We start from the raw sequence: 12,764 nt of genomic DNA on the forward strand, positions 1-12,764 counted from the left end.
TGTCCAGCATGGTGACTGTACTTAATAATACTGGATTGTATACTTGAAATTTGCTAAGACGGTAGGTCTTAGATGTTCTCTCCACCCAAAAAAATTGGTACCTGTATGAAGTGATGGATGTGTTAGCCAACCTTATTGTGATGATTGTTTCATAACATATACATATTCGCCAAATCATCACGTTGTACACCCTGAACTTGAAAATATTATATGTAAGTTGTTTCTCAATAAAACTGGGGAGAAAAAGAGTTAAAGCAGGGAAAAAAAAGAAATGTACTACAGATGATTCCTATTTCAAATACTTAGACATATTGTCATAACACTAGATTCTGTGTTCTTAGCAAGTGATTAGGTTCCCAGAGCCCTGTGACCACTTGATCTTGTGAAGCAGAGAATTAAGCGTTGCTTCAGTTCCTTGTCTCAGGGCCAGGTATTCGTTAGATAAGCTGCTGACCTGGCTTCATGGTGATCCTGGCTCATCTCCAGCTCAGCCGCAGAGCACAGCTAAGCATATGTAGTTCTGATAGTCATACTTTCCAGAAGCAAACAGTGGAGATAAACCAAGAGCGAGAGACTAGGAAAAGTTATCAGTGAAGTTGGATAAATGGATACTAATGGAACTTAGGCATGCTAACAAATAGAGGTTTCTAAAATTAATACCCTCTTTACCAAGAATTGATTGGTTTTTAGCTAAACCAAGAGGAAAGGTTGAACTTAGTAACAGAGGAGGGAGGGATTTAAAAAATTACCTGACTAGGATAATTGTGTGTCCATCTGTGGACAGCTTGCTGTTTCCTGCTGTTTGCAGCATAGCGGTTGCTTATTTTAGTCCTGATTTATTTATTTTCCATAGCTAAATTTTCTACCCTCTCATCTTTATTAATACTCTGTCAGTTCATTGTTTTTAAGGAAATATGCAGATTTCATTTGAATATATCGTTTCATTCTCTTGATACAGTATTTCCCCCAAAGTAGGCATTATGAAAGCCATTTTGTGTCCATTTTAAATCTTGTCAGTTAAAATGTTGCTTCTTCCCTTCTCGTCGTAGAAGTTACGGTGTGCTCCTGTTCTTCTGAGGTGTCTGCCAAGTTTGTTCTTCATGCGGTGCAGCTTGTGAAGCAGAGAGCCTATCGAAGTCATGAGTTCTATAAGTTTTGTTCCCTTCCAGAGAAAGGAACGCTGACTGAAGCTTTTCCTGTCTTAGTAAGTTTTAATTAACAGTCTGGAATCCTGAAACAGTTTCCTTTCTTTCTGGGTGTGGGCTAAGACTGAGTATTTGAATTTGATTTTATAGTTTGTATTCAGAGCACATTGGGACTGTATATTTTATTAATGCTGAATAACGTGGGAAGATAGGTCGTCTTACTAGGATACCTGCGACCAAGTCGAGGTAAAATGTTTATCTCTTAGGAAAGTGCTGGTCTGCTAGATGCTGACGCCTCACAAAGCGGACCCTGGTTGAGATTGTCTCCTCATCGTACAGTAGATTATATCCATGTTTAAGACTTTTCTCCGTGTTTTCTACTTATTTTAGTTATTTTATTAATGCCCTGTTGTTAAGAATCCATGAGGTTAATTTGCTGTGTAGGTGAAACTGCTACTCCTTCCTACAAATTACTTCAAGTGTGGCAGCTCTCCAGGCTTGTCTGTAGTGTTAGAGATGGTGCCCAGTCCTTCCTTCTAGAAGGTGAATGCACTGATGGTCTTTCTTGAACTTGCTACTTAGTGTTTTCAGATGGCTGCCTCGTCTTTCCTGTATCTCTTATGTTTCTGATAACTTTGACTTGTGTCCTTGTATGTGTTATAGAGTAATATGGTTCACTTTAAACTTTCTAATGCACTGATTACTAGAAAACTTAATTTAAAACTCAGCGTTCAAAGAACAGCTTTTGTTTTTAATTTTTTTAATAGGAAGAAAGATATGAGTGACCATAATTTCATTTGGCTTTGGTTGCCAGGCAGCTCTTGAGCCCAAAACTCAGCTGTGGCTATTAAATATGCCTCACAAAGCTGTCATACCCCTTCTCTTGTCATTGTTCTTAATTATTTTTCCTTTGGTCCCAATTTTTTATTCCAGTTTGTTTTCACTGTTATTTTATTACATGTACTTCAGAAGCTACCTCAGACCTCTTACGACAAGCAGTTTAGGATTATGAGTAAATAACTGTGTATTTAAATACCTGCACTCTGTCTCAGCAACTGTGATTTGTGTAACTTCAAGCATAGCTAATGATAAGGTTCTGTGAATTTTCCTGCTGTACAAATAGGAAAAGTTTGAAAGCATAGAACTGCTTTGAAACACCTATTTATGTTTTGTGATTTACGCATTGGTAATTTAATTTCATTTTTCTTTGCAGGGTGGGAAAGCAATTGAGTTTTGCATTGCTCGTTGGTGGGCAAGTCTTAGCGATGTCAATATTGATTATACCGTTTCTTTTCATGGGATAGTATGTACTGCTCCTCAGTTAAACATTGTAAGTTCCACATTTCCATCATTTTTAATGTCAGTTATTTGTGTTATTGTGAAATAATTTCAATGGTTGGGTTTACATTTTAATGGGGAGATTACCTGTGGTTCTGGAAATAACAATAGTCTTTGTTCATGGGTGCTTATAAACTTTGTGTTTGACACATTTAGGTCCAAGTATTGTTTAAAAATGCAGTTTGTTTTCAGTAAAGTTTGAGAAACTAATTTGATAAATATCCTTTGTAGCACGCATCAGAAGGAATCAACCGTTTTGATGTTCAGTCCTCCTTGAAATATGAAGATCTGGCTCCCTGCATAACTTTGAAGAGCTGGGTCCAAACACTGCGGTATCTTCAATGTTTTAGGGCTGCAAATGTTGGGTATCAGTGTGACGGGGGTGGGGGGATGGGCGTCTCTTCACTCTTTGGAAAGGGTCTCTTTCATTTTTAATCATGTGAGCGCTGGACGTGAAAATTCAGTTCATGACTTTCCAGCCCAGGGAACCCGGCGGGTCTCTGAGAGGCAGCTGCAGCAGCAGCTTCTGGCTTTAAGTAACACGTGCCTAGAGCCCTTGCTGTGGCACCTGGCAGGACCCATCCCGTGACGAGGGCAGGGCTGTCTGCGGTCAAACCCTGTCCTTCAGCACTGTGAGGGATTGTCACCTAGTCCTGGGATCTGATTCTGTTGAGACCGTCAGTTGATGGTTGAAAATGTTTTTATCATGAGAAGATTACCTTTGTAATACTGCAAAATTTAACTGTGTATTGCTGTGGTTCAGTCAATAAAGAATTATATAAGTTAATGATTAAAATATTACAAAATACACGGAAAAGGACAGCGTCTAGGAATGCTCATTTGTCATTTATTGTGATATATGATATAGATTTTGCTGATTATAGTTTTCTCTCATTTAAATGAACTCTTATGCAATTGTCTGATTACAGCCCACTGAGTGCAAAAACAAAACCTTTAGGATCAAGGGACGTTTTGCCAAATAATCGTCAACTTTATGAGATGATCCTGACTTACAACTTTCATCAAGTAAGTGTTTGTGTAACCAAGTATACCCTTACAAAGAACTCTTGTGTTCTATGAATCATAAAATCAAAAATGGAAGGACAGTGTATTCAGTGTGTGTGTGTGTGTGTGTGTGTGTGTGTGTGTGTGTGTGTGACATACATATATATGAAATAGAAACAAGTAATTAACCCTGGTTAATTTAGAATTATTCTTTGGGAAATTATGATATAGAACGATCTAAGTACCATTCAGATCTGAAGTCACAGATTCTAATTTAGTGGTGACCTGGCCTTTGAGCCTTAGTTTTTGTAATCACTGACACCTGCCTGTTCTGTGATAGCTGTCCACTGGCTTGATGTCTTGTCAAAGGCAGGTGCCTTCTGATGATGGAACCAGGCCTGATTGCTCTCTGTGAAGCAGGTGTTGGCACAGTGAGACATCAGAATAGCTCCCAGGTTGAATGGGTGGTAAAGGTAGCTGAGATGGGCATAAAAATCAGATCGAAGTTTATGGAGGATCAGTAAGATTTTAGTAAAACTCTTATTGAAGCATAGTATGAATTACTGTTGGGGAGATGATTGATTTCAGTGGATTGTCTCGTTTCAACTTCATGAAGAAATTTTTAGTTTTATTAAAAAACCAGTTAATTAGGGGTCCTGAAGAATAGGTATTGCTTTAGTAATGAATACAATTAGCTAGGTTTGTGTTTTTTAAACCTTGTAAAAGAGAAGTACCTTTTATTAGTCGCGAAATCCTGGATGTGTTCTGCATTTTTGAAATTGGTTACTGCAAGAAAATATTTTTAATACTTTTAATGTAAAAGTCTGATCAATAGCAATATTACAGATCTACATTAGAAATCATATAAACCACATCAAATAATCATTCTTTCCACCCCCCCCCCCACAGCCCAAGAGTGGGGAAGTGACTCCAAGCTGCCCCCTGCTTTGTGAATTGTTGTACGAATCAGAATTTGACAGCCAGCTGTGGATTATATTTGACCAGAACAAAAGACAGATGGGTTCCGGCGATGCTTACCCTCATCAGGTATGATTTTTAGAATTAACAGGAGCTGTTTCTTGAGCTGATGAAGCCCGGATTCTCGCTCTGGTAACGTGCCTGCTTTTTAAACACCAGTGTGGTTGTGCGTTTAGTACTTGGACACACGGCTAGCAGCTCAGCTGTCTGTTGCAGGACAGACCGTGACAGCTTTTCAGCTCCACGGTTGGGCTGATTCCGGCTTCGGGGTAAAGGAGGGCCAGGGGGATGCTCGCAGACGCTGGCCAGCAGAGCTTTTTATTTTTAGTATTTCTCCTTCCTACCCAGTGCTTGCCCCTATCTGAACGGTGAAAGCACATCATCCGGGATATGTGAGCGCCTTGAAGTGATCCCAGGTCTGAACTGGATCCAGAGCACAACGGCAGTGCCAAGTGTCTTCAGTTTATTAGAACTTTGAAATATGTTTCTTCTTGGTCAGCTGTGTAGTGAGCACTTACTATATGCCAAGCACTGTGCCTGGCACCTGTCATTTGGAAGGGAAAAAAATCTTTTAATCGTATAATTTATAGAAATCTTATCCCTGATTGAAAGACTGTGACAGAGAAATGAGCTATTTCCTGTAACCTTTATAATTTTATGCTAAATAATAAAAATAATTTACACAGGGTTTTCAGTTAGTCATTCAAGGAATGGTTTCCTTTTTCTCCTCAAAGCCAGGCCCTGGCACGTCTCCTCAGTACAGACTGGGTTATTGCAGCCATTCCTTTGGTTGCTTTTAAAATCTCAGAAGAAACTGCAGCTGCAGAATGCAGCGTTCCGTCCTCCTGAGCAGGCTGCCTGGGTGGAGCGTGGTAGATCTGTACTCCTGCGTCTCCACTGGCTCCCTGTCGTTCCCGTCTGCAGTAAACGGGCATGGCATGGTGGTTATGATCTAAAGGTTACCAGTCATGTGTATCCAGACCCGTGTGTGTGTCTGTCTGAGATATTACACAGCACCTCAGTTTTGCTCATTCTTGGTGTCGTTTTATCCGTGCCTGTGAAGACCCAGGAACTAGAAAGTCGTTGCCTTTTCCAGTCTTGAGCGGATGCTGATTCAGCTGGGCGCCTAGGAGTGGCCTGTTGTTGTGGGAGGGCTGAGGGCTGAGGGCTTGGCTGCCTTCAGCTCCCTTATCCTCTGCTCTGGACGTGACCTTGGCCAGCTCACTTGACGTCCAGTCGGGACGTTGTGTGCGTGTCATGTGTGTGTCGTAACTTGCACTGTACCTCACATACTGTAAGCACTCTGTAAGTGGTAATTCTTACTGTTTATCCTCTTACTGTAATTTTCGTTCATGTGGCTAAACCTTACTTTTCCCAAATGTTGTTTTTCTTTTATAGTATTCTTTGAAACTGGAGAAAGGAGATTATACAATTCGACTACAGATTCGTCATGAGCAAATCAGTGATTTGGAACGTCTTAAAGATCTTCCATTTATTGTTTCTCATAGGTTGTCTAATACCTTGAGCTTAGATATTCATGAAAATCATAGTCTTGCACTTCTAGGAAAGAAGAAATCAAGTAACTTGACATTACCACCCAAATATAACCAGCCATTCTTTGTTACTTCCTTACCTGATGACAAGTAAGTGATAACATTGCTTAACACTCACTCTCCATCTTATACTCTGTAGTCCTTAAATGCTGGTTTATAATATTAGGCTACACTTACGCTGTGTTGTCATTTGCCATTTTAGACTTAAGGTTATTTCTCCCTTTGGTTTTTGAAATCTTAGCTACGGAAATTATTTCAGAATGCAATTGTTTTGATGTTTTTCCCCCTAATTCTCATTGTCAAACTTTCTTTTTTGTTCCTTTTCCCCTCTTTTGAATCTTCTTATTAGAATACCTAAAGGGGCAGGACCTGGATGCTACCTTGCAGGATCCTTAACGTTGTCAAAGACCGAACTCGGAAAGAAAGCTGTAAGTATTAGGTTTTTTTTTTTTTTTACACTGAAAAGTGCCTGTTCCAAAATTTCCATTTCCTTAAAAATGGAAATTAATTCTACATTTCAGAATGAGTAAAAGAGAAGATCTCTCTGGAAAAAGAAATTTAATAGTTTTTTTTCCCCAAGTTGCTAGTAAAGGTCAATTAATATTTGGTTGTATTTTTATATATTTAGTATTCTTTTTCCCAAGCCTAAGTACTTGGGCCTTGAACCTGTTCTGCCTTGCACAGCTAATATACTTGAACTTCCTGTGAAATATGTAGATCCAGATCAAACTTGGCTTAAGTGAATGGGATGTTTTTAAAATTAGAGAATTTATAGAGTTTTAACTAACATAATATTGTGGATATAGGAATAAATCAGATCTTCTTGGGTGACTTCTAAAAACCAGTCAGGACAATTACTACTAATAAACAGTATTTTTCCCTTGTACAGATCTTTCTCTTATTGGAATTTTGTGTAGTTATGTAGTTAACTACAAGGTAGTTATTTCTTTTGGCGTTAAGGTTTATTTTATAGTTTCAAAATTGTGCTTTTTGTTAAAAACATGTTTCTGGTTGTTATATTTTAGAGATAATTGTTATGGTTTGATAGTACCTGTTTTAGTTTTTCCATCTGTTTTCATTACAAATTTATTGTGAGAATAGTGTTTATATAAATCTATCACCCTCTGTCATAATGTCATTTTAGCTCAATGCCAGTAAAAGTTGTCATTCTTATAGTTCTGCATTTCTCTTTAGCATTAGTTTTTACAAAGTAAGTCTGCCACCTAATTCTGGAATTTATAAGTGCTGTTATCAAAATGAATAGAGCTCAAACCTCTTCACAAGGATTCTCATGTCTTACCGCTGTTGAACCAAAGACGGTTTATTCGCTGTCATAGGAGCATCATCACGTAGGACTTTGTGCTTAGAACAAGTCGTTTGCCCTGACATTTCTTGAGTCTCATTTCAGTCCGTACTATTTACTTATATGTACTTTAGTATAAATTATAAGTACTTCAGTATAATATAGCCTTAGTAGAATGTGAAGTGAATCAGTAGTTACTGGAATTCATAGGTGCACTGATTTAAGAAGTCCTGGTCTAGGTCGTTTTAAGTAGGTTTCATTTTCCGCTATGGGAAATATTGCTGCCTCTGCTGTGGGGCTTCGACAGTGAGGCTTCTCATCCAGATAGCTTCTGAAGTGTCCACTGCCTGTGATGAGTAACAGAGCAGAAGAGCACTGTTATTAGAAGTATGCTTTCAGCAATTCAGAGATAGTTACTGCTTCCTGGCTGCATTCTTTAAGAGGCCGTTGTGAAATTAAATTATAAACAGGTGGGATTGACTATAGTTATTACTTACCAGGGTAGATTTTCTTGAGAAAACCTAAAGCTGTAGAGTTAATTATAATTCCCAGCACATTGTTTATTTCACCGGATCTCAGTCGTGGCGCATTCCTTGCGGTTCTGGCAGCTGGGAAGGTAACTGTCCCTCTTGCTCCTCTCTGACATTCCCAGTTACCTCGAACGATGCTGTTTCTAGCGCATGGGCGTGTGTGATTGTTGTCACAGCCTTGAACGTCTGACTCTGCGGACCGTCACCTAAATTTAATGTTTTCAAAACTGTTTGGGTAACTAATGAATTTTGCTCTACAAACTTTTGAAATAAAAAGCTGAAAAACATTGACCCTTAGGAAGAACACATTTGAGTGCATTTTTATTAAAAAAAAAAAAAAAATGAAAGTGGCAGTATTGCTTTCTTTAAAAGCCTGCCATTTTGATGACAGACCTGACCCTTCTAAGTACTGTGACGCATACAGGTGGGACGGAAACTGGCAGAAAAATAGACAGAGGTGGTATCTCCATCCTGTGTAGATTACGCATGTTTTCTTACAGAATGTCGTTCTAACTCCCAGGGGCAGTCTGCAGCAAAACGACAAGGAAAATTTAAAAAGGTACTGATTGTCAGTTCTTTAAAAAGATGTCTTAAAGCCTTATTTGCATATTAGTTAAACTTCTTTTTCTGTCACTATTATCTTTTTTTCAAAAAAATCTCTCCCTTAGTTTCCTTTCTTTAAGTTCTGCAGTATAGCGCGGTGTTGACAAACTGCTTTCTTAAAGTTTTTTTTCCTACCATAAATTGCTTGAAGACCCCTGGTTTATATGTGTATAGAGAACATGTTAATGCTATTCATTTCTTACTGCAGGTATGACCAAGTAATAATATTTGAACTTTGGCATATCTAAAATCCTATAGAAAGGTGAATGATTTTTTTTAGCTATATATGACAGAACAATTATTTTTGAAGTCTAAAGTCATTCTTAAATTGGATGATTTGATTAATAAAATGTTATTAAAATGTTTAAAGTGAAGTTTTTTTTCCTGCTCTTGCATCTTCTGCGTCCTGGAAAGACAGAGACGGAAAGGGCAGTGGGCGGAGCAGAAACAGAAATGAGGACTGCTGGCCCCACATTAAAACTTACACTGAGGGCTTCCCTGGTGGCGCAGTGGTTGAGAATCTGCCTGCCAATGCAGGGCACACGGGTTTGATCCCTGGTCTGGGAAGATCCCACATTCCACGGAGCAACTGGGCCCGTGAGCCACAATTACTGAGCCTGCGCGTCTGGAGGCTGTGCTCCGCAACAAGAGAGGCCGCGATAGTGAGAGGCCCGCGCACCGCGATGAAGAGTGGCCCCCGCTTGCCATAACTAGAGAAAGCCCTCGCACAGAAACGAAGACCCAACACAGCCATAAATAAATAAATAAATAAATAAATAATTAAAAAGAATTAAATCTTTAAAAAAAAAAAAAAAAAAAAAAAACTTACACTGAGAGCAGGAGCAGCTTGTAAGACCGTAACTAGTAGGTGATCCGAGCAGCTTCTCTGCAGCTTACCTGACAATCTCTGATTGACTGCTGGAGCCAAATTTAATTTGAAAAATGGTACTTCAGGTCTAGTTTAGAGAAAGGGATACATATTTGATGAGCTCTCTGGCAGAGGTGCTTTTTTAACAAAAAGCACAATTTTGAAACTATAAAATAAACCTGCCTGTTGACCTGCTGACATCATTCGTCATCGTAGGGACTTCTCTCCTGCGTGCAGGGAGCACTGCAGGGCAAGAATTAGTGTTTTAAGAAGAAACAAAAGATAATTCAGTGTTTCTTAATTCATAGTGATGTGAAACTGGGGACCACCATTTTATAATAGATAAAATGTCTTTATTAAAATGACCTCTAAAATTCTATATGATTATGTAGTGGTAAAGACTTTGTGCAAACAAAATACACCACTGGGGGTTGTCGTCCCAGGTAAAGGAATATCGGCTTCTCTGTAGACCGTATTTCTCAACTGAGCGTCTTTACCCATTTGAAGGCCATGTAAATTCATTTAATGGAACTTAACCAGCATTAAAACAAAAACAGAATAAAAACAGAAAATGTCCGTTCATCAGACTCATAAAACTGTAATTTCATTTTATGCACAAATTATCTTTGATTCATTTTGAAAATAGCCTGAAAGCCACTGCTTCAGAGAATGAGGAGCAGGCATTCTCAGAGCCTACTAAAAAGAAGGTGCACGTCCCGAAGGCAGAGCTGGGGTTTTTCTTTCTATTGTGTTGTTTGGTGGATCTTGTGGAGTTTTGGTGCCTTTGGTTTGTATTAGATTATTTGAGATGGGAAACTATCAAATGAACAGGAACGTTATTGTTAATTGACGGTTAGTGAAGCTTCTAGAGCTGGGCAGCTGGAGTCACTTCCTCCCGTTTCTCCCCATCTTCAGTGCGAGTGCACGTGAAGCTCTTGTTTTAAAAATAATCGTTATTTTATATAGTTTTATAGTCACATTACAAAATATATAATTTATTGCCTGAACAAAATACCAACTTTGTACACATAATCCTCAATGGATTTGTCCTCTGGGTTTCAGTGACTTTTGAGTTGAAAATGTATGTTACCCTTTTTTAAGTTCATTGTAATATGAAAGAATATAGTTATTTTTAACATAAATAGCACTCAGATATGACATTAATTTTTTAAATAGCTATTTTAGTTTGTGTAGAGATATTAAAATTTTGAATTTATAGTTTTTAATCATATAAGAGCTAAGGGTATTATGTTTTGAACCGAAATTTAAATGGTGGTATGTTAAATAGTTATTGGTTTGGCAGATAGATTTGATTTTCTAAATATCATTCAGTTCAAACACTGTTGAAATACTTTGTAATAATGGAGTAATTTTTTTTCTTAAAAAATATGCTTACTGTTAAGTGTCTGCTATAGAGAGCTTATATTGTAGTATTTCTGCTCTGAAGAGTCTTCTTTGACTGTCTTTTTAAATCATAATCAAGATTTCTTATGATTTAATGGTACACAATCATTTCTGTTAAATGGACCCTATGCTAAGCTCTTGAGAAGTTGAGTTGTAAAAGTACTTACTGACAAAAAGAACAGATGACCATGATAAAATAAATGAAAAATAACTTCATGTCTCTTTTGGTTGGGGACTAAAACTACCGTGTCCATAATATTTAGTAACAAGAAGCAGCTCTTGTCCTGAAATATTTTATAGGATAACACCAGCCTTTATGATTACTAATTTGGTACAGATTTACTATGTAAAATGCCGATTACAAAATCTTGGTCCCCCCACCCCCACCCCAAGGCCATTCATCATTAACTCTCCCAGTATCTTTTGCATTTTTAGGGATAGTTTATGGTTGCTGTTGTATCTGGTTTCTCTCTATTTGCAGATCTTTGTTAGAGTTCATTGTTGACCATCGATTAAGTTTAATGGATTGTTCACTTTCAATTCAATTCTGTTTTCTCTCTTTACTAAAACATCTCAGCAAATGCCTTAACCTCTGAGCCTCAGAGGAAGAATTGCCTCACAATAGAGAGACCTGGCCTCCTGAAGTGTGTCCCTCTCCCTGCTCAGGCGAGGAGGAGGGGACAGCAGGGGGGTGCACGCAGTGAACGCAGGTGCAGGCACGTTCCAGCACACTGGGCGGCACAGGAGCCTGACTGCAAAGGAAGTGGGGCCCTGTTAACAGAGTAAATGTTGGAGGCCACTTACACCTTTAATGCTTAGGTGCGTTGTCTCTGCTAAACAGAGGACGCTGAAGTGGGCTGTTACCCTGAGAACTTGGTGGTCAGTTACCCACTCAGTGTTGCAGACCCTTTTAACTCGGCTTAAGCTCAGGGCAGTGTCCCCCCAGCAGAGTAAACCTCGAGAAGGAGCGCAGGATGGGTGGCAGGGACCGCAAGGAGGCTGCCCACGGGAGGGCTGATTCCCCTTCCCAGGCTCACACTTCACTGAAGACCTGCGCTTGCAGACTCGCTGCCTGACCTCGGGAGAGTGGTGCTCAGACGGCTAAGAAAGGCTTTCTGCGGTTCTCCTCCACCAGTGGTTTTCTGCGCTTTAAATGGGTTGTACTGAAATGGTGGTTACTGTTTTATTAGAGCTACGACAACAGTAGCTCCTTATATTTACTGTTATATCCCCAAATAAAGTTTAATTGTGAAAATTGTTAAAATGGACATATTTATGTAGTATTTACACCTCAGGGAAGATGGGGCCAGTACTAGTTTGTGACTCAACCTGTGCAGAGTTTTTTTCTGAAATTATGTGATGGAGGGCCTTAACAATTTTGATAGTGTAATTTGTTCCAATTTTAGAAACTTTGTTAATTAAAACAAATACAAGATTTTAAGTTTAGCAGCGTTTTTAATATAAACCTAAAGATAGAGTTTTAGAAATTGTCTTAATAAATAATGATTTAATTAGGGACACCTAGTTACTGTGCCAGAAACGGATCTAGCAACTATAACAGGTGATTTCATTTCCCAGATCCTGCATTACTTTTCACAAGACTCACTTGCTAATAAAATAGACACAAATAGGTGTAGTTACACTTGCTCTCTTTAAAGCAAAACTTCTCAAAAGGACCACGCATACCTGTTTACTTCTCATCTCCCTCTCACTCGGCCTTTACTCTCCGCCCCCTGCCCCCCGCCAGCCTCCCCTGCCGCCCTTGCTCTGTCAGTGATCAGTGGCCGCTGTGCTGTCAGGTTTGACGGTTACTTCTCCCACCTGACGCCGCCTTTCAGCAAGCTGTCACTAGCCGGCCACGCTCGATCTTCATGCTGGCTTTTCCCCGGGGCTGCCGTGACCTCAGGCTCTCCCTCCGCAGTGGAAAGCTTTGGTACACTCCTGGGCTTGCTCTTTTCCCCCTTCCCCACCCCTGCTGGTCTCATTCAGCCCCTCGTCTTAAATACCACCAGCAACCACCATCGGTCCTGCCTTCCC

At 39.4% G+C, this 12,764-nt stretch overlaps 1 protein-coding gene across 4 annotated transcripts in view; it reads left to right on the forward strand.

Annotated features, from left to right (window-relative positions):
• The window catches only part of TPP2 (tripeptidyl peptidase 2), a 67,762-nt gene that overhangs the window by 41,795 nt on the left and 13,203 nt on the right, over positions 1 to 12,764 (forward strand). For 3 of the 4 annotated variants that reach the window (XR_005017182.1, XM_036831432.1, XM_036831430.1), the window contains exons 17-24: positions 1,050 to 1,204; positions 2,359 to 2,475; positions 2,715 to 2,815; positions 3,413 to 3,509; positions 4,398 to 4,535; positions 5,865 to 6,109; positions 6,369 to 6,447; positions 8,373 to 8,411. Coding sequence is in view for 3 of the 4 variants with exons in the window: in XM_036831432.1 (XP_036687327.1) it covers positions 1,050 to 1,204; positions 2,359 to 2,475; positions 2,715 to 2,815; positions 3,413 to 3,509; positions 4,398 to 4,535; positions 5,865 to 6,109; positions 6,369 to 6,447; positions 8,373 to 8,411 (971 nt within the window). In the remaining variant the exon portion in view is untranslated. The remainder of the gene's footprint in view (positions 1 to 1,049; positions 1,205 to 2,358; positions 2,476 to 2,714; positions 2,816 to 3,412; positions 3,510 to 4,397; positions 4,536 to 5,864; positions 6,110 to 6,368; positions 6,448 to 8,372; positions 8,412 to 12,764) is intronic. The other variant, XM_036831431.1, reaches the window with a different exon arrangement.

The sequence above is a fragment of the Balaenoptera musculus genome, chromosome 18 (genome assembly GCF_009873245.2).
Source record: "Balaenoptera musculus isolate JJ_BM4_2016_0621 chromosome 18, mBalMus1.pri.v3, whole genome shotgun sequence".
Lineage (NCBI taxonomy): Eukaryota > Metazoa > Chordata > Mammalia > Artiodactyla > Balaenopteridae > Balaenoptera > Balaenoptera musculus.